The following is a 22,248-nucleotide window of genomic DNA, read 5'->3' on the forward strand; positions in this document are numbered from 1 at the left end:
AGATTTTCAGAGGCATTCACTTTAACAAAAGCTCTCACCAGCATTTCTGCTTTCTCTTAGCTGTTACAGCTGTGTCTCACTCACTCACCAAAACTGGATACCCCCCATTCTCTCCCTATTTTCTTTATCATTTTCCAGACTTCCCCTAACTGAGTTGTATCTGCTATAGAGTTGCAAAATTGCTTCCAGTACAATCTTTTTGCCTTCCTTATTGTCCTTCTCACTTCTGCTTGGGTCTTTTTTATATTCTATTCACTACGAAAAGTTATGATACATTTTAACTTCCTAAAAGCTTTATTCCTCTCTGTAAGTGCACCCCTACACTCCTTATTCCACCATGGCACTGCTTTTTTCCTACATCTTCCTTTGCTCCTAGGCATGGCTAGGATCAAACCGCTTTAGATCCCCATCTTCTTCTATCATACTCAATTTCATGTCACTAACCTCCCTAAATAACTCCCACCTAGCTTTCTTAAACACCCACCTCCCTCCTCAATCCTCACTTGAAACTGTCATCTGCCCATTAATTTTACAGAACACTGGATAATGATCACTTCCAATAGTTCCCTTCTTATTTACCCTCCATTCACCCTGTGCTGCCAAAGTGCTTCACACTATCGTCAGATCCAGTATTTACTCCCTATTTTTGAGCTTATATCAACCCTAGTTGTGCTCCCATCAGTTCTTCTAGTGCCTGCCCGTTATTGTCAGTTTTGTCACTTTCCTCAGTTCATTATGTGCATTAAAATCTCCACACAAAACAACACTCTCCATGTCCAGCCTTTCAATCCCATCCAGCCTAGTCAACACTAATTTCTTACAAGGATTATAAAAGTTTATGACTACCACTCTCTACTTTGCCATTCACACATCTACCACTACATACTGTATTCCATATCAGATCCACTTCCCAAAACTCTACACAGAACCCCCCTTTTAACAAGTTTTATGCACCCACCACCCACTCCATCCTTTCTGTCACACCTGGCAGCAACGTATCCACTGACAACAAAGTCTAAATGCAGTTTTAACCAAGATGCCCAAATACATATATAATTAATATATACAATTGCAATTAAACTCCTTGCATTCCACTGAAGTATTAACATCAACAGTAAAATTAGCCCACTCTTTGAACCTCTTGGCTCATTTGCAAGCTAAGCTCATCCCATCCCTTACATCTTCCCACCTAAATCGTTTATATCTAGATCAGGAGTGCCCACACTTTCTTAGCATGCGAGCTACTTATAAAATGACCAAGCAAAACATATATTTATAAATATATTGAGTATTCTTTATTTGTACAACATATGTTGATGTATCTTGCATTACTGCATGAACCCATATTGTGCTACAATGAGTCAGCTGCTTCAGCGAATGCCTCTTTTAACATCTCTGGGTCTTGGAAGGACTTCTTGTGATTAACGACTATTAAGTGACTAACCCGGAATGATGCTTTGGTGGCTGCCTTCGCATTTGTGGTCAGCTGTGAGAAGAATGACTGCTGTCCAATGAACTGGGATTTTAGTTCCTTCACCTTTCTCTTTCTCAGCTCGCTTTTCAGAGGGAAGTCAGTGTCGTAGTTTTTATGAACAGTACGAAAATGCTGCTCCGCATTTCCCTTCTTTGGAATAGCAATGGGAGACTGGCAGATGAGGCAAACGCATTTTGAATATGACATTGTGAAAAAAGTCCTCCTCCCATTCGGGTTGGGGTTAGGGTTATGGTAGGTTTTGGGCTTCTTACTTGGTCCAGCTCCCCCACTCATTTTTATACCTTTTCTTGAGTTTAGAAGAAATAAATTGGAGGCTAACTAGGCAACTCGGTAGCTTGATAGAGTTTTTGGTGCGGTTGTATGCCCATGCGTGGTGACCCATGTGTTAGAAAAGGTCAGATGTCAGACTGAGTGCCCTGTATGTCAATCAAGTGACAAATTTCATAGTGACGATAGATGATAGGCTGAGGTCTGAGAATTTTTTAATGCCATGCAATCTACCCACACTACCTTTCGACGTATCGACGTATTGGGCAGCCCTGATCTAGATGATGACTCGCTGACTTGACTATTATTGGAATTCTCTCTGTCTTAGATTTAACCTCAGCTGTTGCATTTTTAACCCCTGCTATGAACGTCACCATCTTTCTTTTCACTGTCCAGCTGCCATGACTCAACTTCCAGACAGTTTAAGAAACTCTAAGTAAGACAGTAATGTAAGGGATCCATAGTAACAATACGTAACAATAAATGATGGATAAATTAAAATTTATAGTTTTGTTATTATGAAATAAATTATAAATTATATAAAAGTGACAGAGTCTCCTGAGATTTGGACTCTGTTGGCTGCTCCTCCTACGGTAGGCATATTGCATCACTTCCTGTTGTCGACGCTGACTCATTATTCAGTTGCTCTGTGTTTGTTTTGCTAACTTTTACCAACTTAAAATTAAATTCATAATTTTAGTGAACAGCACTACTGGCGTGAGAGTTGTAACATACACTTGTGTTACTTAAGGACCGTTCATAATACTCCAAATTTTAAAATTTCTTGTGTTGTGAGCTCTGTTAGCTCTACTCTGTTAGCCATGGATACTTCTCCCTCTTCTTCTCCCTCTTCTTCTTTTGATCGGTTTGTCATATGTTTAGTTTCTCCTCGGCCTCCTTTAGTGAAAAGGGGATTTGTAATAAATGTAGCTTATTTTCAGCACTGGAGGCGAGGCTGACTGATTTAAAGACTCGAGCCAGCTAGCCTAGCTCCCGTTAGCTGTCCCCCGGCATTTCCCGAGCAGCCAGGAAGTCAGGCCGGCTGGGTGACGGTTCATAGGAAGCATAACCCCAGACACTCAAGGTTCACCAGGACCAGGTTCACGTTTCTAACCGATTTTCCCCACTCAGCGACAAACTGCTCCGCTGAGAAACCCACTCTGGACATTGGCAGCTCTATAGTCAGAAACGTGAAGTTAGAGACTCCAGCGGCCTTAGTCAAGTGTATTCCTGGGGCCAGAGCGGGCGACGTTGAGTCCTATTTAAAACTCCTGTCTAAGGATAAACGGAAATACAGTAAGATAATAATTCACACAGGAGTTACGCCCGAGTTACGCCAATCGGAAGTCACCAAAATTAAAGTGGAATTGGTGTGTAACTTTGCTAAAATGATGTCGGACTCTGTAGTTTTCTCTGGACCCCTTCCTAATCTGACCAGTTACGACATGTTTAGCCGCATGACGTCATTTAACCGCTGGCTGTTTGAGTGGTGTCCCGCAAACAACATGGGCTACAGAGCAAATTGGAAAACTTTTTGGAGAAAACCTGGGCTGATTAGAAGAGACGGCATCCATCCCACTTTAGATGGTGCGTCTAAACTCTCTAGAAATATAACAGAGTTTATTAGACGACCTAAACCCTGACATCTCAGAGTGGGGCCCAGGATGCAGAGATGCAGTCTTACACACCTCTCTGCAGCTTCCTTACAGCTATCACCCCCCCAAAAACTATCATAACCCCATAGAGACAGTGTCTGCTTATTTATGTCAAGACCCAACACAAGAAGGGTGATTCATAAGAACCTAATACAAATAAGGACGACTCCTCTCTCAGAACAAAATAAAAAGACTGTTAAATACCAGATCTCTCTCTCAAAATCTAAAGTCTAAATCCCTGTTAGTGAATGATTTGATAATTGACCATCAAATTGTCTGACTGGTAGAGGAGGAGGTGTCGCAGTTATTTATAATGATAAACTGACGATCGTACAAAAACATGTACACAAATTTAAAGCTTTTGAATGTCTTTATAGTAACATAACAAGTATAGATACAAATATAAAGTCTGCTCAGCCGATCCCGCTAATTATCATTTACAGACCCCCAGGGCCCTACTCTGAATTTCTTTGTGAATTTGCAGATTTCCTTTCTAACCTAGTTGTTTCTGTAGACAAAGCGTTAATTGCTGGAGATTTTAATATTCACTTTGAGAATCCAGAAGACCCTCTGAGAACAGCATTTATGTCCATATTGGACTCGCTAGGAGTAGATCAGTGTGTAGTAGGACCCACTCATAAAGCAGGTCACACCTTAGATTTAATAATATCATTCGGTTTAAGTATAAGAAATTTACTTACGCTCCCACTGTCTGAAGTTATCTCAGACCACTATCTTGTTTCAACTACAGTGTGTCATATTAACAATGTATACTCAGCGCCGCGCTATCGCATTAAACGTACATTTACATCAACTACCGCACAGAGCTTTATTAGTAATCTTCCAGAGTTATCAACTTTGATTGGATCACCGTCTGACACCACAGAACTAGACCAGGCGACTGAATATCTCGAGTCGTCATTACGTTATACCTTAGATAAAGTAGCTCCAGTTAAAAGAAAAGTCATTAGAGATAAGAAACTTGCTCCTTGGTATAATGATGACACGCGCGTCTTAAAACAGACGACTCGAAAGTTAGAACGTAAATGGCGCCAAACTAAACTGTTAGTATTCCAGATAGCGTGGAAGGAGAGCATCCTGAACTATAAAAAAGCTCTTAGTGCAGCTAGATCAACGTATCTCTCCACTCTCATAGAAAACAACAAAAACAACCCTAGATTTTTATTTAATACAGTAGCCAAATTAACTAGAAAGAAAACTACTGCAGACATCTCCACAACAACGTTGTGCAGTAGTGAGGACTTCATGAACTTTTTCAATAACAAAATTGTAAATATAAGGCAGAAAATTAAAGCTTTAAAACCAGACAATTTAGTTGACGCAGGTGACGAGCTAACCTCAGCAGATCAGTACCTAGATTACTTTACTCCTCTTGAAGAGAATGAACTAATTTCACTCATCTCTTCTGCAAAATCTTCAACCTGTACATTAGACCCTATACCGACACACTTTCTAAAACAGATAGTGCCAGAAATAATAGAACCCCTGCTGACAATCATAAATTCCTCACTCAGCTGTGGGTATGTCCCAAAGTGTTTTAAATTAGCAGTTATTAAACCGCTAATCAAGAAACCTGATCTCGACCCTTGTCAGCTGTCAAATTACAGGCCGATATCAAACCTCCCCTTTATCTCAAAGATTCTCGAAAAGATAGTAGCTGGGCAGCTATCCTCGTATCTTCATAGAAATAACATACATGAACTCTATCAGTTAGGATTTAGGCCTCATCACAGCACAGAGACGGCCCTTGTTAAAGTAGTAAATGACCTCCTATTGGCCTCTGATCAGGGTAGTGTCTCTATGCTTGTGCTACTCGACCTCAGTGCAGCTTTTGACACCATTGACCATAGTATTCTCCTTCACAGACTAGAAAATGTTGTTGGAATTAAGGGAACGGCCCTCTCCTGGCTTAGGTCCTATTTGACTGATCGTTATCAGTATGTAGATCTAAATGGCGATTACTCCACATGCTCTCCAGTGGAGTTTGGTGTTCCACAGGGTTCAGTTTTAGGCCCCCTGCTTTTTTCCCTCTACATGCTTCCTCTGGGCAACATTATCCGTAAACATGGTATTAACTTTCATTGTTATGCTGACGACACACAGTTATATGTTTCATCAAAACCAGATGAGATCAAACTGCTTAATAAAGTTGAGCAATGTGTAAAGGATATACGAGACTGGATGCTAATTAACTTCCTTCTGCTAAATCCTGATAAGACAGAAGTACTAGTTATAGGATCATCTGCAGCTAGAAGCAAGATGTTAGACCACACCGTAACTCTAGATGGCCTTTCCGTTACATCTAGTGCAACAGTCAAAGACCTTGGTGTGATTCTAGATTCCAGTCTTTCATTTGAAGCTCATGTAGATAATGTCACCAGGACAGCTTTCTTTCACCTCAGAAATATTGCCAAGATAAGGAATATTTTGTCACTAAATGATGCAGAAAAATTAGTCCATGCTTTCATCACCTCTAGGTTGGACTACTGTAATGCCTTACTGTCTGGCTGTTCAACCAGGTGCATAAACAAGCTTCAGTTAGTTCAGAATGCAGCAGCGAGAGTCCTCACTCGAACCAGAAGATACGATCACATCACGCCTATCTTATCTACACTTCATTGGCTCCCCGTGAAATTTCGCATTGATTTTAAAATACTACTTTTGACATTTAAAGCATTAAATGGTCTTGCGCTGCATTATCTAAGTGAACTGCTAGTGTCTTATGATCCACCACGCCTACTTCGCTCAAAGGATGCTGGCTGCCTGTCAGTACCTCGTATCCTAAAAACTACAGCTGGGGGCAGAGCTTTTTCTTACAAAGCCCCAAAGTTATGGAATAGCCTTCCAAATAGCGTTCAGGACTCAGACACAGTCTCAGTGTTTAAGTCTAGGCTGAAAACCTATTTATTTAGTCAAGCATTTGAGTAAATAGATCTGGGAAGGACTCATGGACGTAGAGCATTATGGTGAACTGGTATGTTTAGATGCTGTCTTCCCAACTCTCACTGATCACTTGGGTTTGTTGATGGTGAAGTGTTTGGTTGCTCTACATCCCAGTGCGCCCTCATGTCCGTGTTTTCTTCTGAACCCACCCTTTTAGTTAGGCTGTCATAATTAGTCCTGCCGGAGTCCCTGCTGCACTACACTAAATATACATTCACCTCAAACTTTATCTGACTGTGAATACAACTAACTGCAATCTCTCCTCTTCTCTCTCTTTCCCTCTCCCTCTCTCTTTTCCCTCTTCTGTCTCTCTGTCGAGCTACACGTCATTCCACCCTTTGCCCTCTGGACCTGTCTGACTCGTCCTGACGCCCAACTTCTGGCTGGAGATCTCGTCGCCTGGATCCACCGTTTGCCCTTTGAGATGCGTTTGGAGACTGGATTGGTCACAAGCTACTATGATGTCGGTCCCGGCCTCGGCGGACGTCGGAAGCTGTTTCTTGGAGGTCTCGACTCAACGCTCGATAGTCAAGGAATGGAACTAGTCTGCCTGCAATAACTAACCGGACTCCATATTAACTTAAAAGACTTTAACTGTTATAATGGACTGCTGCCTACACAGCATGTAATCACCCATATGAGGATGGGTTCCCTGTTGAGTCTGGTTCCTCTCAAGGTTTCTTCCTGTTGCCTTCTCAGGGAGTTTTTCCTTGCCACTGTCGCCCTCGGCTTGCTCATCAGGGACAATCACATTATTATGACTCATACACATACACCGTTCATGTACTGTTCTTTGGTTGTGTAAAGCTGCTTTGTGACAATGTCAATTGTAAAAAGCGCTCTACAAATAAAACTGAATTGAATTGAATTGAATTGAATTGAATCAAATAAACTTATTCTGTCTTACTGAAACCTGGCTGCAGCAGGAAGAATATGTCTCTCTGAATGAGTCAACCCCCTCAAGTCATGTTAATTATCATGTTCCTAAAAGCGCAGGTCGGGGTGGAGGAGTAGCAGCAATCTTCTACTCAAGTTTATTAATCAACCCCAGACCTAAACAGCAGCAGTAGCTCAGGGGGTAGAGCAGTCGCCTACAGACCCCAGGGTGAGGGGTTCGATTTCTGGTTCCTTCTGGTTACTTGCTGAGGTGTCCTTGGACAAGACACCGAAACCCTGTAGTAGCGCTGACTCAGTCTGGCAGCTAACCCTAACCCAAGGGGAACAATAAAGTATACATTATTATTAAACATAGTTTGAAAGCCTCAGTCTTAGCCTTCCTGATCCTAAGTGGAAAAATAAAAAAATAGTCCTGTTTGTTATTGTGTACCGTCCTCCTGTCCCTTATTCTGAGTTTTTAACTGAATTCTCAGATTTTCTATCTGATTTATTTCTTAGTGCAGATGAATTCATTATAGTGGGTGACTTTAGATAGATAGATAGATAGATACTTTATTGATTCTCAAGGGGAAATTTTGGTGTTGCAGCAGCCATTACACACAAAAACATTTGAACATTGAGTAACATGATCTACACAACAATACACGAGACACAGTACAAGAATAACACAGAGAATAGACAGTAATACCAACAAAACACACAGTAGGACTTGAATGTAAAGTGACTTAGTTACACATTGTTAAACCATCAGCGTGGACACTGACTTTCTGTCAGGGAGTCATGGTACAGGCTGATGGCTGTTGGCACAAATGACTTCCTGAACCTTTCCTTGTCACAGCGGAGCTGGAGAAGTCTCTGGCTAAAACTGCTCCGCTGTTTGATAAGCAGGCTGTGGAGAGGATGTGAGCTGTTCTCCATGATGCTCAGGAGTTTGTGCAGCATCCTCCTCTCCACCACCTGCTCTAAAGGTTCCAGAGGAGCCCCCAGCACAGAGCCAGCTTTCCTGATCAGCTTATTCAGTTTCTTAGTGTCGCTGGCTCTGATGCTGTTGCCCCAGCAGACAACAGCAAAGAATATTGCACTGGCTACAACAGACTGGTAAAAGATCTGCAGCATCTTATTGCACACATTAAAGGACCTGAGCTTCCTCAGAAAGTAGAGTCTAATCTGTCCCTTCCTGTATACAGCCTCTGTGTTGAACTTCCAGTCCAGTCTGTTGTCCAGGTGAACACCCAGGTATTTGTACCTCTCCACCACCTCCACCTTCTCACCCAGAATGGACACAGTGTCAAAGCCAGTTTTCTTCCTCCTGAAGTCCACAACCATCTCCTTGGTCTTGCTTACATTCAAGGTGAGATGATTGTTGCCACACCACTTCACAAAGCTGTCCACCAGACCTCTGTACTCTGTCTCCTCCCCACCCCTGATACACCCAACCACTGCAGAGTCATCTGAGAACTTCTGCAGATGGCAGGACTCAGTGTTGTACTGAAAGTCTGAGGTGTACAGGGTGAAGAGAAAAGGTGAGAGGACAGTCCCCTGAGGTGCTCCTGTGCTACTGACCACCCGCTCAGACTCACATCCCTGCAGTCGTACAAACTGTGGTCTGTCTGTCAGGTAGTCAGTGATCCAGGAGGCTGTGGAGGAGTCTACCTGCATCTTCAGGAGCTTCTCTCTCAGCAGGACAGGCTGGATGGTGTTACAGGCACTAGAGAAATCAAATAATGTGATCCTCACAGTGCTGTTAGCCTTGTCCAGGTGTGAGAGAGCTCGCTGAAGCAGGTAGACAATAGTATCATCTACTCCAACCCGGGGACGATAGGCGAACTGCAGTGGGTCTAGTGATGTCTCAACCTGAGGTCTCAAATGAGTCAGAACTAGTCTCTCCAGGACCTTCATGATGTGTGAGGTGATGGCGACTGGTCTGTAATCATTTAGAGCAGAAGGAGATGAGGTTTTTGGAACTGGCGTCAGACATGATGTCTTCCAGACCTTTGGCACCTGCTCCATTCTCAGGCTCAGGTTGAAGAGGTGCTGTAGAATCCCAGAGAGCTGCTCAGAACAGGACTTTAGGACTCTGGGGCTGACACCATCAGGTCCTGCTGCCTTATTCCATTAATATGCCTTATTCTATTAATATCCATGTAGATGTTGATGATAACTGCCTCAACACTGCATTGAAATCACTATTAGGCTCCATTGGTTTTACCCAAAATGTAAATAAACCCAATTATTTTATTCACACCCTTGATCTTATTCTGACATACGGTGTGGAAGTTGATCAATTAATAGTTTTTTCCCAAAACCCGCTTTTATCTGACCATTTTTAATAACATTTTAATTTACAGTACCAGACTTTACTAAACCTACAGATAAGATTCACTACAGTAGATGTTTATGTGAAAATGCTGTCGACAAATTTAAGGAACTGATTCCATCTTTTATTTCAGAGCCATGTACCAACACAGAGGAGGGCAGTCCTCCAAAGGTTACTCTAGCACAAGTGGACTATCTTGTTAATAGTACTGGTGCTTCACTCATAACAATACTTGATACTGTTGCTCCTCTGAAAAAGAAGCTAGTGAATCAGAGGAAGTTAGCTCCATGGTACAATTCACAAATCTGCTTAAAGCAGAAATCACGTAAGCTGGAAAGGAGGTGGCGTTCCACAAATTCAGATGAATATTGCCTAGCCTGGAAAGATAGTTTAATAATGTATAAAAAAGTCCTCCGTAAAGCCAGAACTTCATATTACTCCTCATTAATAGAGGCAAATAAGAACAACCCTAGGTTTCTTTTCAGAACTGTAGCCAGGCTGAAAAAGAGTCATAGCTCAGTTGAGCCTAGTATTCCCTCAACTCTCAGCAGCAATGACTTTTAAGGCTTTTAAGGTTGCTGTAGTCTAACCCCTACTCAAAAAGCCTACTCTGCGCTCAGGGTTTTTTTTTAGTGAATTTTAGACCAATAACCAATCTGCCCCTTATCTCTAAAATTCTTGAAAAGGTAGTTTCTTAGCAATTATATGACCACCTGCACAGTAATAACTTGTATGAAGATTTCCAGTCAGGATTTAGAGTACATCATAGTACAGAAACAGCACTGGTAAAGATCACTAATGATCTTCTATTAGGCAATGGACTACTCTCTATACTCGTCTTGTTAGATCTTAGTGCTGCATTCAACACTATAGATCACAACATTTTATTACACAGACTGGAACATGTCATTGGGATTAAAGGAACAGCACTAGAGTGGTTTAAATCGTATCTATCAGACAGATTTCAGTTTGTACATGTTAATAATGAGTCTTCGATGCCCAGCAAAGTTAGCTATGGAGTTCCACAGGGATCTGTGCTTGGACTGATTCTTTTCACTTTATATATGTCCCCCTTAGGAAATATTATTAGGAAACACTATAAATTTCCATTGCTATGCAGATGATACCCAGCTATACTTATCTATGAAACCAGGAGAAAGTAATCAATTAGTCAAACTTCAAGCTGCTTAAAAGACATAAAGGCCTGGATGTCCTCCAATTTCCTTCTTCTAAATCCAGACAAGACAGAAGTTATACTGTTTGGGCCTAGAAATCTCAGAGACACTATGTCTAAACACATTCTCACTCTTGATGACTTAGTATTGGCCTCAAGTAATACTGTAAGAAGAGAAGAGTTATCTTTGACCAGGATATCTCCTTCACTTCATACATCAAAGAAATCTCTAGAACTGCCTTTTTTCACCTGAGAAACATTAAAGTTAAAATTAGGAGCATCCTGTCCCAAAGTTATGCTGAAAAACTAGTCCATGCTTTTGTTACTTCCAGACTGGACTATTGTAATTCCTTATTAATAGGATGTCCGAATAAGTCCTTAAAAAGCCACCATTTAACCCAAAATGCTGCAGCCAGAGTTCTGACTGGAATTAGCAAGAGAGGTCGTATTTCTCCTATGTTAGTTTCTCTCCATTGGCTCCCTGTAAAATCCAGAATTGAATTCAAAATTCTTCTCCTCACTTATAAATCACTTAATAATCAGGCTCCATCTTATCTTAAAGACCTCATAGTTCCATATCTTCCCAGCTGAACTCTACGTTCTCAGACTGCAGGTTTACTTGTGGTTCCTAGAGTTTCCAGAGCTTTTAGCTATCAAGCCCCTCTCCTGTGGAACCAGCTCCCGGTTCAGGTTCTGGAGGCAGACACCCTCTCCACATTTAAGACTAGACTTCAAACTTTCCTTTTTTATAAAGCTTATAGTTAGAGATGGGTCAGGTGACTCTGAACCATCTCTTAGTTATGCTGATATATAACTGACAAACTGAGCTCCTTTCCTCTCTCCTTTCTCCTGTATCAATGCAAGTCCACCATTGCACATCATTAACTTTGTGTCTTCTCTCTCCTGTAGTTGTATTACTTATATATTATAAGTATTACTCACCTTGATGCTGAATATCAAATTCAACTTTTAAATTTAATCATTTATTAGATGCTTTTATCCAACCCTGGTCTCCCACATGGAGGGCAGTGATACCTCTACACTTTCCAGGCACAATAGATGAACAGTAACATATTCTAAGGTAACTTTTCTCCTCCGGGCAGAGTCCCGATCCAATGGCAGCATGACAGACAACTTGGACTGAGCCTGTGTGGATGGAGACCATTAAATATAAATAATAACATGCAGGAGGCAGAACCAGAAGCAGAGTCAGAGGTCAGACAACCTTCACAACAAACATTTTAAACTGAAGGAAAAGCACATTCTTTCAGACTGTTGGTTGATTCCTGCAGTGTCCTCCTCCACAGTAACAGGAACTGACACACACACACACACACACACACACACACACTCACACACTCACACACACACTCTCTATTGTGTTTGAATTCCATGATGTGAGCTCCTCTTCCTGTTTCCACTGAGGGACTTTGACCTAAACTGCTGCAGAACAGTTCTAAGTTCTTACCACACCTAAAGTGCCTGAAACTTTAGACTCAAGAGATCTGATCCGTAAAACACTGAGGGGAGAAGATCTGTAATTATATCTCACCAGAGGAGAACATTGACATATATGTAAAGAACTAAAGGAGAACCACACCTGATCCAGTATCAGAGAACACTCACAGGTGTCCACATACTTTTAGGTTTCTTTAAGGGCATTAAATTCTAGCTGTTGATATAACATGAGGTCCACCATGTTGGTTGGATGTTTCCATTGGTTAGTTTGCTTTAGAGTGTTTGGTTCTGGTCCCAAACAGAACTGGTTCACAAACTAAACCAATTTATTCAATTCAGTTTTATTTGTATAGCGCCAAATCCCAACTGAAGTCGTCTCAAGGACTTTACGGTGTTTAAGGTTTAAGACCTTACAAAATATAACTGTATACAGAATTATCTAGAAAACCCAACAACCCCACTGAGCAGCACCAGGAGACAGTGGAGAGGAAAAACTCCCTTTAGAGGAAGAGACGTCCAGTAGAACCAGGCTCAGGGTGAGTGGCCATCTGCCTCGACCGGTTGGGGTGAGTGGAAAGAGGAGAGATAAAAGAACAGCAGGCAACAAAAACAACAACGAGCAGCAGAAACACTGGACAGGTTGGTAGGACCAGTAACTGGACTCTGGAGATATACAGCTCCAAGGAGGAGGATACCTGCAGAGGAGAACAGAGAGAGGGAGACAGAGAGGACGAAACACAGCTACAGGAGAGAGAAGACACACAGTTAATGACATGAAATGGTAGAATATGAATGAATAGAGGACAAAGGAGAGAGGAGAGGAGCTCAGTTTATCAATAGAGGTCCCCCAGCAGACTAACCTAGAAATAAAGACTGTTGGTTGAAAAACATAATAAGGTTCCACTATAGTTCCTAAAGGATTACTTTCCCTCTGACGTTTACTTCTGGTTCTCGTGATGTTCATGGTCAAATAAAGTTTCTGTGCATGTTCCTGTGCTCCCATAATGTTGCCCTGATGTTGTCCTTATATTCCATATATTTATGTATATAGACTTCACATATCAAAACAGTTTTCTGAAACGTTATAAACTGTTGTTGAACATCTGGCACGCTTCTCACTAAACCTTTTGTCTAAAGTCTTTGACATTGACAGACACAAACCAGTTGTCAGTTAAAAGTTTATCTTTAAATGTTTTATTTTTAACACAACAGACCAACTGTAAATTCACAGTTTTGTCAACAAAGTCTGGTGTTGGTTTTCTTCTGTGTTCTGTGCGGAGTAAACAGGGTTGTCATGGCACAAATTTGTTTTCAGTGGACTGAGGGCGAAAGACGTGTGCACAAAAGGTGCAGGGGGGGGGGGGGGGGGGGGGGGGGGGGCGTTGCATAGTGGTGGAATTCTTCACTGACAGTGTCTCTCACTCTCCACTAACAAACACCGCCCTGCCCCCGTCGTCATGGACACCCCCCCCATCCCCGGGTGTGGCAGAGAAACACATTAACCCCTTCACAGCTAGACGTTGTCAACAATTTTACATTTAATTTTGAAAGGTTTCTTTTATAGGAACTGTATAGGTGTAGTTAGCTTGTATTGTGTTTCCAAACCACATACATAGTGGTGGAGGTGCAGAACTTATAACTCCTCAGACCACAGAGAACTGACTGTAGAACCTCTGAAAAGGACCTTGTTAAAAAGTAAAACACAATAAAATACAATAGGTCTAAAAACAAACAACACAAAGACAGAGAATATTAGATTGTTGGTGAAAGACACAGCTCAGAGGAGCAGATAATTCCACAGGTGTGTCTGTTTGGACCACGCATCTGTGGTTCTGTGCAGTGAAGGGGTTAAAAGTGTGAACTGTCAGAAAGTTATTTGGAAAGTTTCTGAGCCAACCAATCAGGGCGCAGCAGCCCAGAGACAGGGCGAGGCAGAGTCTCAGTGTTTTTCTGCTCAGAGGAAAGTTTTAGTTCAACAGCTTCATCATGGTGACGACCGAGACCCACCAGACCCAGGATCTGCTAGTCCCCACCCAAAACGAGGACCTACATGACCAGCAGGACCTGCAGGGCCAACAAGATGAGGACCAGGCGCCCTCCTCATTGCCTCAGGGTGAATTTGATCCCGAAAAGATTAGTCAAGGTCCCGTCAACGCCATCACGGTCCTCACACTGCTGGACAAACTGGTCAATATGTTGGACACCGTGCAGGAGAACCAGCATAAGATGGAGGTGAGTCAGGGCTGAGGAGTCCAGCACAAAGTCCAGTACAGATTGGAGCTAAAAAAAGGGCAGACACTCCAACTGAGACTCTATTTTAAAAAGATGAATATGTCCACAAAGACTTTGCAGACCAAACTCCACTTGTTAATTTACAAACATGTCCTCTCTATCCAGATCTTTATACTTAATGAATAAAGGAACAGCACAGACCTGCTTTATCTCTAGCTTTAGGGGAAATGCTGTCCTGAACATCTGTGAAAACCAAACTCCACCTCAAAACCTGGCAATTTAGCAGTACCTGTAACTTCTGACTCAAACATTTGATCTTTTTGGTCAACATTATCTTCCATGAATAAAGACACATATTCACCTTTATCCAAATGTGCCAACAAAATTGTTGATTTCCATATAAAGATCTTTTAAAATATGTTTCTCTTCGTCGAATGTTTTCTCTGCTTGTATCTAGGTTTTGAATAGAGGGTCAAAGGTGCCACATGTTTCACTGCTGTGAGAATGGATTCCTGACATGTTTGTTATATTAATTTTCTGCTTCAGATAAAACCTGAAGTAGATTAAACCCTAAGAGTAAAGGTAGAGAGAGAGAGTAAAATAGTGCTGGTGAACTATTGAATGAGCCTGAACCTGTCCACAAGCCATGGACAAGTTTGATAAATAAATACATTTTATTAATGTATTCTTTATAACTTGATGTGATAATTTCTCAGAGTCTGCAGCTGATTTCCTCGTGCTTCTGTCTTTGTGTGCCATAGTTACATTTAGCTGTTTAGCAGACGCTTTTATCCAAAGCGACTTACAAGGGTAAGCAGGGTAAGCCTAAGGACCCCTACTGGAGGTAGGCCACAGCTGGGATTTGAAGCCCAGTTTCCCACATGGGAGGCAGTGATCTTACCACTACACTAACCAGATGCTTTTTTTTATTTATTTTATCAACTGTAAACAAATAAACATCAATAAAAAATAGTAGTAAAACATCAATATCATATCATGTAGAAAAAACTTATTTTCATCTTCAGAAATGAAGCTGATTTAAACATTTCCTGAAAAAAGAAATTCTTCACTTTGATATCTGATAAGAAAAACTGTTTCCTGTTTGCGTTCTAATGAAACTTCAAAGTAAAAGCTGAACAACAGATTTAGTTTAGTAACATGTCAGAACATGTTGTTCTTGTCACAGCGACATTTTGAACCAAAAACTGGTGCAACGGTTTCATTACTACATTATCAACAATAAAGTGTGTGACCAAATATATAATCTAAATTCTATAATCTGTCATTTACAATCTACAATGTGTGATCTATAATCTAAAATCTATGACACTTAATATGTAATCCTTACTGATCAGTTCTCTTACTGACGGGTTGTTGACTGGTTATTCTCCAGGTGCACCAGATGCAGATGGAGGGCGTGGTCAGAGGGATCCAGGCTGATATGACCAAACTGTCCAAGAGTCACAGTCACACCTCAAACACGGTCAGCAAACTGCTGGACAAGAGCCGCAAACTGTCTGTCACCATGAAGGAGGTAAGTCACCTGTCGGTAAACACATCACCTGTCGGTAAACACATCACCTGTCAGTAAACACATCATCTGTCGGTAAACACATCACCCGTCCGTTGTTAAACACATCACCTGTCGTTAAACACATCACCTATTTACACATCACCTGTCGGTAACACATCACCTGTCAGTAAACACATCACCTGTCGGTAAACACATCACCTGACAGGTGTGATGTCACCTGTCATCACCTGTGAGTAAACACATTACCCATTTTCACATCACCTGTCAATAAACACATCACCTGTCAGTGGACAAGAGCCACAAACTGTCTGTCATCATGAAGGAGGTAAGTCACCTGTCAGTAAACACATCACCTGTTCATTTTACTGTTCCTGGTTGTCATCACACCTGACACCTTTCCAGGTTTTCAACATTTTGATATGTTTCAGGTGCGGGAGAAGATGGAGCGTCAGGGTGCACAGGTGAAGAAGCTGGAGGCAAACCATGCTCACCTGGTCAACAGGAACAACTTCAAGGTCCTGATCTTCCAGGTGAGTATGACCGAGGTCAAAAGTCAGAGATCAGTTACTAATCCCAGCCTATGACTTCAAATGGAAATGGTAAAAAGCTGTCCGACAAAGGGGCAAATAAAGTAGGTCTTTATTTATTAAAGGGACGGAGGAAGATCATGTGACATGACCAAAAGCTCCAGAACAAAGAGACACATCTCAAAGAAGTAAAGCTCAAAGTCGTAATAAAGTACTCCTCATAATAATACCTCGACCAGTGAAATGTACTCTGATTACCACTCTAACTGCATTGTAGTTTACTGTATCTACTGATCTGAGACATGTCAAATTGTGTCTGTCTCTGATCAAAAAGACACTTTCTCCATCACTCGGTTTTCTATTCTCGGCTGAAGCTCCGTCTCTGTCTCTGATGGTGCTTTTCAGTCTCTGACCTTATTTGGTCATCAGCTGCTGCAGGAAGTCAACTGGAAAAACTTGATCAAAAAGACAGAGAGACGATAAACAGAGAGATGATGTATTCTGGTTGTCATGGTTACATTTAGCAGACCATAATACGACACAGTCATCATGAAGGACTGGTACTCCTGGTGAACCTAAACCTGATCATAATGCGGAATACTAAGACTGAATCTTCACACACAGGAAACTGCAGGTTAGTGCAGGTAAACAAAGGTAATAACACAATAATAACTGAAAATCCCTACAGGTGATTAGATATTACTACACACTACCACTACAGACTATTTTAAGTTACCACAAGTAACTGAAATACAGTTCATATTGTGGGTCAGTGAGTGACTACAGGTGATTAGTGATAATCAAAGGTAACTACCACCAATTACAGGTAAAACTTAACTGCAGATGTTGGTGGAGTCTGGTCAGTCATGCCGATGTTATCTACTTTGATTTTACTGTGATTTTTCATTTTTAAAGTATGTTATATGTACAGGAACTGAGCATATTAATTACACTGTGTGAGCAAATAATACTGTAGTAACTTCGCAGTAACTGTAGTAAAACAGCAGTAACTTGCAGTAATTCTCTAAACAGTACAGGATGTCAGTATTTGCAGTATAAGTGAGTACTGTCTAGAACTGTATCAGGGATGTTTTTCTCACTGACATGAAAAATTCCAGCCCTCCTAAAATACCCAGAATTCCTCAGTCTGTGTGTTACTATGAATTTATGTAGGACTCGTGTATTTTACCGTTAGTGTTTATTACACTAACGGTTTGTGCATTTTGTTTGGGTTTTATTGTTGGAATCAACCAACAAAAATAAATAATAATAATAATAATCTTACTGACAAATTAGAGATTGCTATTTTTACAACTTTGCATCAATATTCATTTGTTTGTTCTGATTTAGGGTGTATACATATTGTCACATTCCCTTAAAGTTGCCCTTAGGTTGTGATAAGGTTAACAAAGCGTGCTCTGAAATTTCCCGAAGGTTTCCCTATACATATTTACTAAATCTAAAGTTCCCCATAAGTTATGTCTGTCTTTATGAAGTTTTCCCATGGTTTCACCTAAGTTCATAAGAGTACACAGAAGTGCTGTGCCAAGGTTTCAAATGTTTCTCCTTCAGTTCCTTCAAGGTTTTCCAAGGTTCACCTGAGACTCTTCTTAGGAAATTAAGGTTCCCATATAATATTCCAAAGTTTATTCTACCTACTTGTGCCTAATGTTCAGATTTTTTCTTACCAAGGAGGAGAACGAGATCCCCACTAGTGTTTTTGTGAAGGATCCTCCTCCATTCCCTCGTGATGAGATTTTGGAAGAAAGTGAGGAACCAGTGCCGGGTGATGATGGAAACCATTCTCAGGAGGGCGGGCTCCACACTATTGACCTATCGTCTGATGAGGATGTTGGATTGGAGGCTGAACTCGATGAAGAGGAACCATGGCCTCATGATCTTGAAAATATGGAGAAGTCCAGAGCTGAGAAACTGAAACGATCCAGTTTAAAGAAGGTAAAAACCAAAGACAGCTGCTCAGTTGGACAGGTGTTCAGACAGACAGGTGTTCATTTGGACTGATAGGTGTAACTGTTGTTCTCTTTGCAGGTTGACAGTCTTAAGAAGGCGTTCTCAAGACAAAACATTGAAAAAAAGATGACGAAGATTGGAACAAAGATTGTTTCTGCAGAGCAACGAGAGAAAATCAAACAGAAAACCTCCAGCCTGAAAGTTTCACCTCTGACCTTCAGCATCCGGAAGGTTCTGAAATCTCCATTATAATTATTTACATTTACATTTAATAATTTAGCAGATGCTTTTATCCAAAGCGACAAGGCAAGCGAAAAACATCAAAACAAAGTGCTATCAAAGAAGTGTTTCTGTTTCATGAGATGCAAGTACAAGAGAGCAGAAAATTTTTTTTGTTTTTTTAAGTGCAAAGGAAGATGCGGAGGAGTTCTGTTTTCAGCAGTTTTTTAAACATTATAAGTGACGTCGCTTAGCGTGAAGAGTTTGGCAGCTCCTTCCGCCATAGTGAATCGTCGAGTTGAGTTTTCCTTCCTCCTTATAATTTATATAATTAGTTTTCTAAGACATGCTAAGCTTCTTTTGGGGTTCTACCAGCTGTTCCTCTCACATTTTCAAGGTTAGGCCAACCGTTCTGTAATTTCATTCCAAAGTTATCCTAAAACTGATGTTCAGTATCAACTAGTTTTGACTTGTTTTAAGTTCTTAGCGATGTTTCACCTTCATCCAGTTCACTGTCAGACTGGAAAAGTAGACTTATAAACCCTGTGGAGTCACACAGTTGTTAGCACTTGATGGTCAACTGTTGTTGCACCTGACTGGTATGTCACTGTGGTCATCTGAGACACAGACTGCGAACATCTTTGAAACCCCCTCGGTAGTAATGAACAAACTGCATTGAAAGTGGGTAATAGATTCTGTCTGAGACCACTACCTGTGTTTAACGAAGGTCGTTCAATCTTGCAGTACACTGCTTCCTTCACACCAGCTGTTTGAACCAGACATTACTGTCTTCAGAGGAGTGGTCCTGGTCTTTCAGATGCAGATGGCCTTGTGCTGAGGAGCCAGCTCTTCTGTGTTGTACCATGAGTTTGGGAAGCTGTTGTTTGGTTTTTCCTATGTACAAATCTGTACATTATTCACTGTGTTGAACTGAATCTGAGAATCTTCACAGACATTATTCCAAGGTGAGATTATTTCTTCTTAGATTTCCATAATCTGATTCCCAACTTTCCCTTTAAGGTCTTTCAAAATTCCTCTTTAGTACACTGATATTCCTCCAAGGGTTCCCTAACATTCTCCCAAGAATGAACCAAGTTCCTCCAGCATTCTCCTATGGTTGACACAAGGTTCCTCTAAAGGCAAATTTTTCCACACAGTTTCTACTATGCGTCTTTTAAGGTTTCCCTACAGTCCATTATGTTCATTATTATGTCCTCTGTGTTTTTAGCCTCGCAGCAGCTCTGACTCTCAGCCTGCCGAGACTTCAGCTCAGTCCGGGGAATTGGTCACCACTGAGGCCGACGTCCAGGTCTCCCCTCTAAGTAGCACTGATCTGGAGGTTCCCTTCACTGAAGTTCATGCCCAGCTGGCCCCAACCGAGCAGGAGGAGAAACAGGAGGTGAAACAGGAGGAGATGAACCTGGGGGAGAAGGTGGATCGAGAGGAGGCTTTAGGTGTGGCAGAGGCAGATCTGTCAGTGGTTTCAGAGGGAGTCACTCAGGAGTATGCTCTGTCCTCCACTCTGCCTCAGATGGAGAAGGACGAGGAACCTTGAACACCCATTAAAATTCTGACAGCTGGAGGTTAATTAATAACAAATCTGAACTTTGACCTGTCTGGGGTTCCACTGCAGATACAGTCAGAATTCCTAACCACTTCTCATTCTTTACTAAAGGTTCCACCAAAGGTCCCTTACATTCCCCCAAAGTTCTTCCAAACTCACAAACACAATTATCCATCATTTTTCCCTCTCATCTCTCAAAGGTTCCTCTTTTGTTCCAATTTAAGAATATCTCCACAGTTCTTCTTATCGACTTATGTGCGTTCTAGTTTTATTGTTTTTATGCCAAGCTAAGATAACTGTTGACTTACAAACACAAGTGTGTCAATCTGAAGGACTGACTCTCAGAACATGGACCAAGAATAAATTATTTAACTCACTGTGGAACTGTTCCTTTAAAGCTCAGAGCTCAGATTTGTGATTGATAAATATTTGTATTGATAAACCTCCAATTCAGAAATCATTTGTCACGTAGACAATTTGTTCTACTGATCTGTGTCACAAGCCTAAAGAACTCATGGTGATCCGTGAGCTTTATAGGACATATATTATTTTCATATTAAATGTTACTAAAATGTTTATTTTTATTCTTTTCAACAGCTGGCTGATGTAATAACCAATATTCAGATGATCAGTAACATCAATACAAATCATTTAAATCAGTGAAACCTCTGACTGTGAGTCTTTGTGACCACTTTCTAACACATAGAATATGGTGCTAAATAAACCTTTTCCCCAAACATTACTGTAATATTATGATGATATTCCACTAATGGTTCCCTGTATTTCCTCTGAATTACATCTAACATTCTTCAATAGCTCCCTTAAGGTTCTGCTAATATTCCACTCAGGTTCCCCAAACAAATCTCCACAGTTTCCTTAAGGTTCTCCTGAGGTTCCTCTGAAATCCCTGTATTGTCCCACATATCTTCCTGTGATGTTCCCAAGGTTCCTTACTTAGGTTTTACTGAACCATTTCAAGGTTCTCCTTAAATTCACATCAGGTTGCTCAACATTCCTCTCAAGTTTATCTTGGGTTCCTGTTTTGTTCCAGAGGTTTTACTGTATTATAAGGCTTTACCTTGTGTTAGGCGACGTTCCCCAAGACATCCCATTAGATTCTTCTAAACCTCTCCTAAGGTTCTCTGAAGAATCTCCCAACACAACTGTAAAGTTTACACAAATGTCTTCTGACGTTCACCTGATGTTTCACGAAAGTCTTTCTAACGTTCTACTAAGGATTCTTTTCATGTATTCAAATGGTTCTCTAGGGTTCCTCCAACACTTCCCAGTGTTTTTTTTTTCAAGATTTATCACTGATATTGTCCATAAGTTCTAGTTTGATGTTTCATTCCTTGATGATATCTGTTACTGCATTCATATGTTTTTCTGATGTTCTCCTGATGTTCTATCTGAAATCTTTCTTCTGATCAGGAAATGAAATCAGCTGAAGCCTAATAACTAATTGTCACTCTGATTAAATATTTTATTTTTTCAGCTTCCAGAACACTTGATTACTGTAAGCATGACAATTAAACTGATTGATCTATGACACACTGTTCATATATAAATGTTTTTTTAATTGAGCACAAAAAACTTCCTGCTGCCAAAGATCACTTCTGTCATCTGTCTAACATATTGAACTGGTGAGTTCACACCTGTTTATGTATTAATCAATAAAAGTATGAAACCACAGTAACTGTTTTTGTCACAGTGAATTTAATGTTTCTGGTTAGAAACTCAACAAACTTGTTAAACAGAGTTTTTCACCTTCATAAACTTAAATGAATTAATAAATTCATTAAAAAAATACAATTATACAATTATTATAAAACAAAATCTAAATTAAATTACTGAAAATAACAAACAACAAATAAAATCTAAATAAATATAAAAATAATAATGATAGTAGGTAGGATAGTAGTAGTCGAGTAGGGTTCCTTAGGCAAGACCCCCTCACGCTTACCTTGCTTGTAA

The 22,248-nt window shown here is 40.8% G+C and overlaps 1 protein-coding gene and 1 pseudogene across 1 annotated transcript; both read left to right on the forward strand.

Moving 5' to 3' along the window:
- Nucleotides 1-3,153: 3,153 nt before the first annotated feature.
- LOC113163930 lies at nucleotides 3,154-11,896 on the forward strand (annotated as a pseudogene).
- Nucleotides 11,897-14,167: 2,271 nt separating this feature from the next.
- cavin2b (caveolae associated protein 2b) lies at nucleotides 14,168-21,966 on the forward strand. Its single transcript, XM_026362716.1, has 6 exons — nucleotides 14,168-14,459; nucleotides 15,853-15,993; nucleotides 16,422-16,523; nucleotides 18,213-18,476; nucleotides 18,570-18,722; nucleotides 19,939-21,966. The coding sequence occupies exons 1-6, from the start codon at nucleotides 14,214-14,216 to the stop codon at nucleotides 20,263-20,265; spliced, it is 1,233 nt and encodes a 410-aa protein (XP_026218501.1). The 5' UTR covers nucleotides 14,168-14,213; the 3' UTR covers nucleotides 20,266-21,966.
- The last annotated feature ends 282 nt before the right edge of the window (nucleotides 21,967-22,248 follow it).

Source organism: Anabas testudineus, chromosome 2 (genome assembly GCF_900324465.2).
Source record: "Anabas testudineus chromosome 2, fAnaTes1.2, whole genome shotgun sequence".
Taxonomy (NCBI): Eukaryota; Metazoa; Chordata; class Actinopteri; order Anabantiformes; family Anabantidae; genus Anabas; species Anabas testudineus.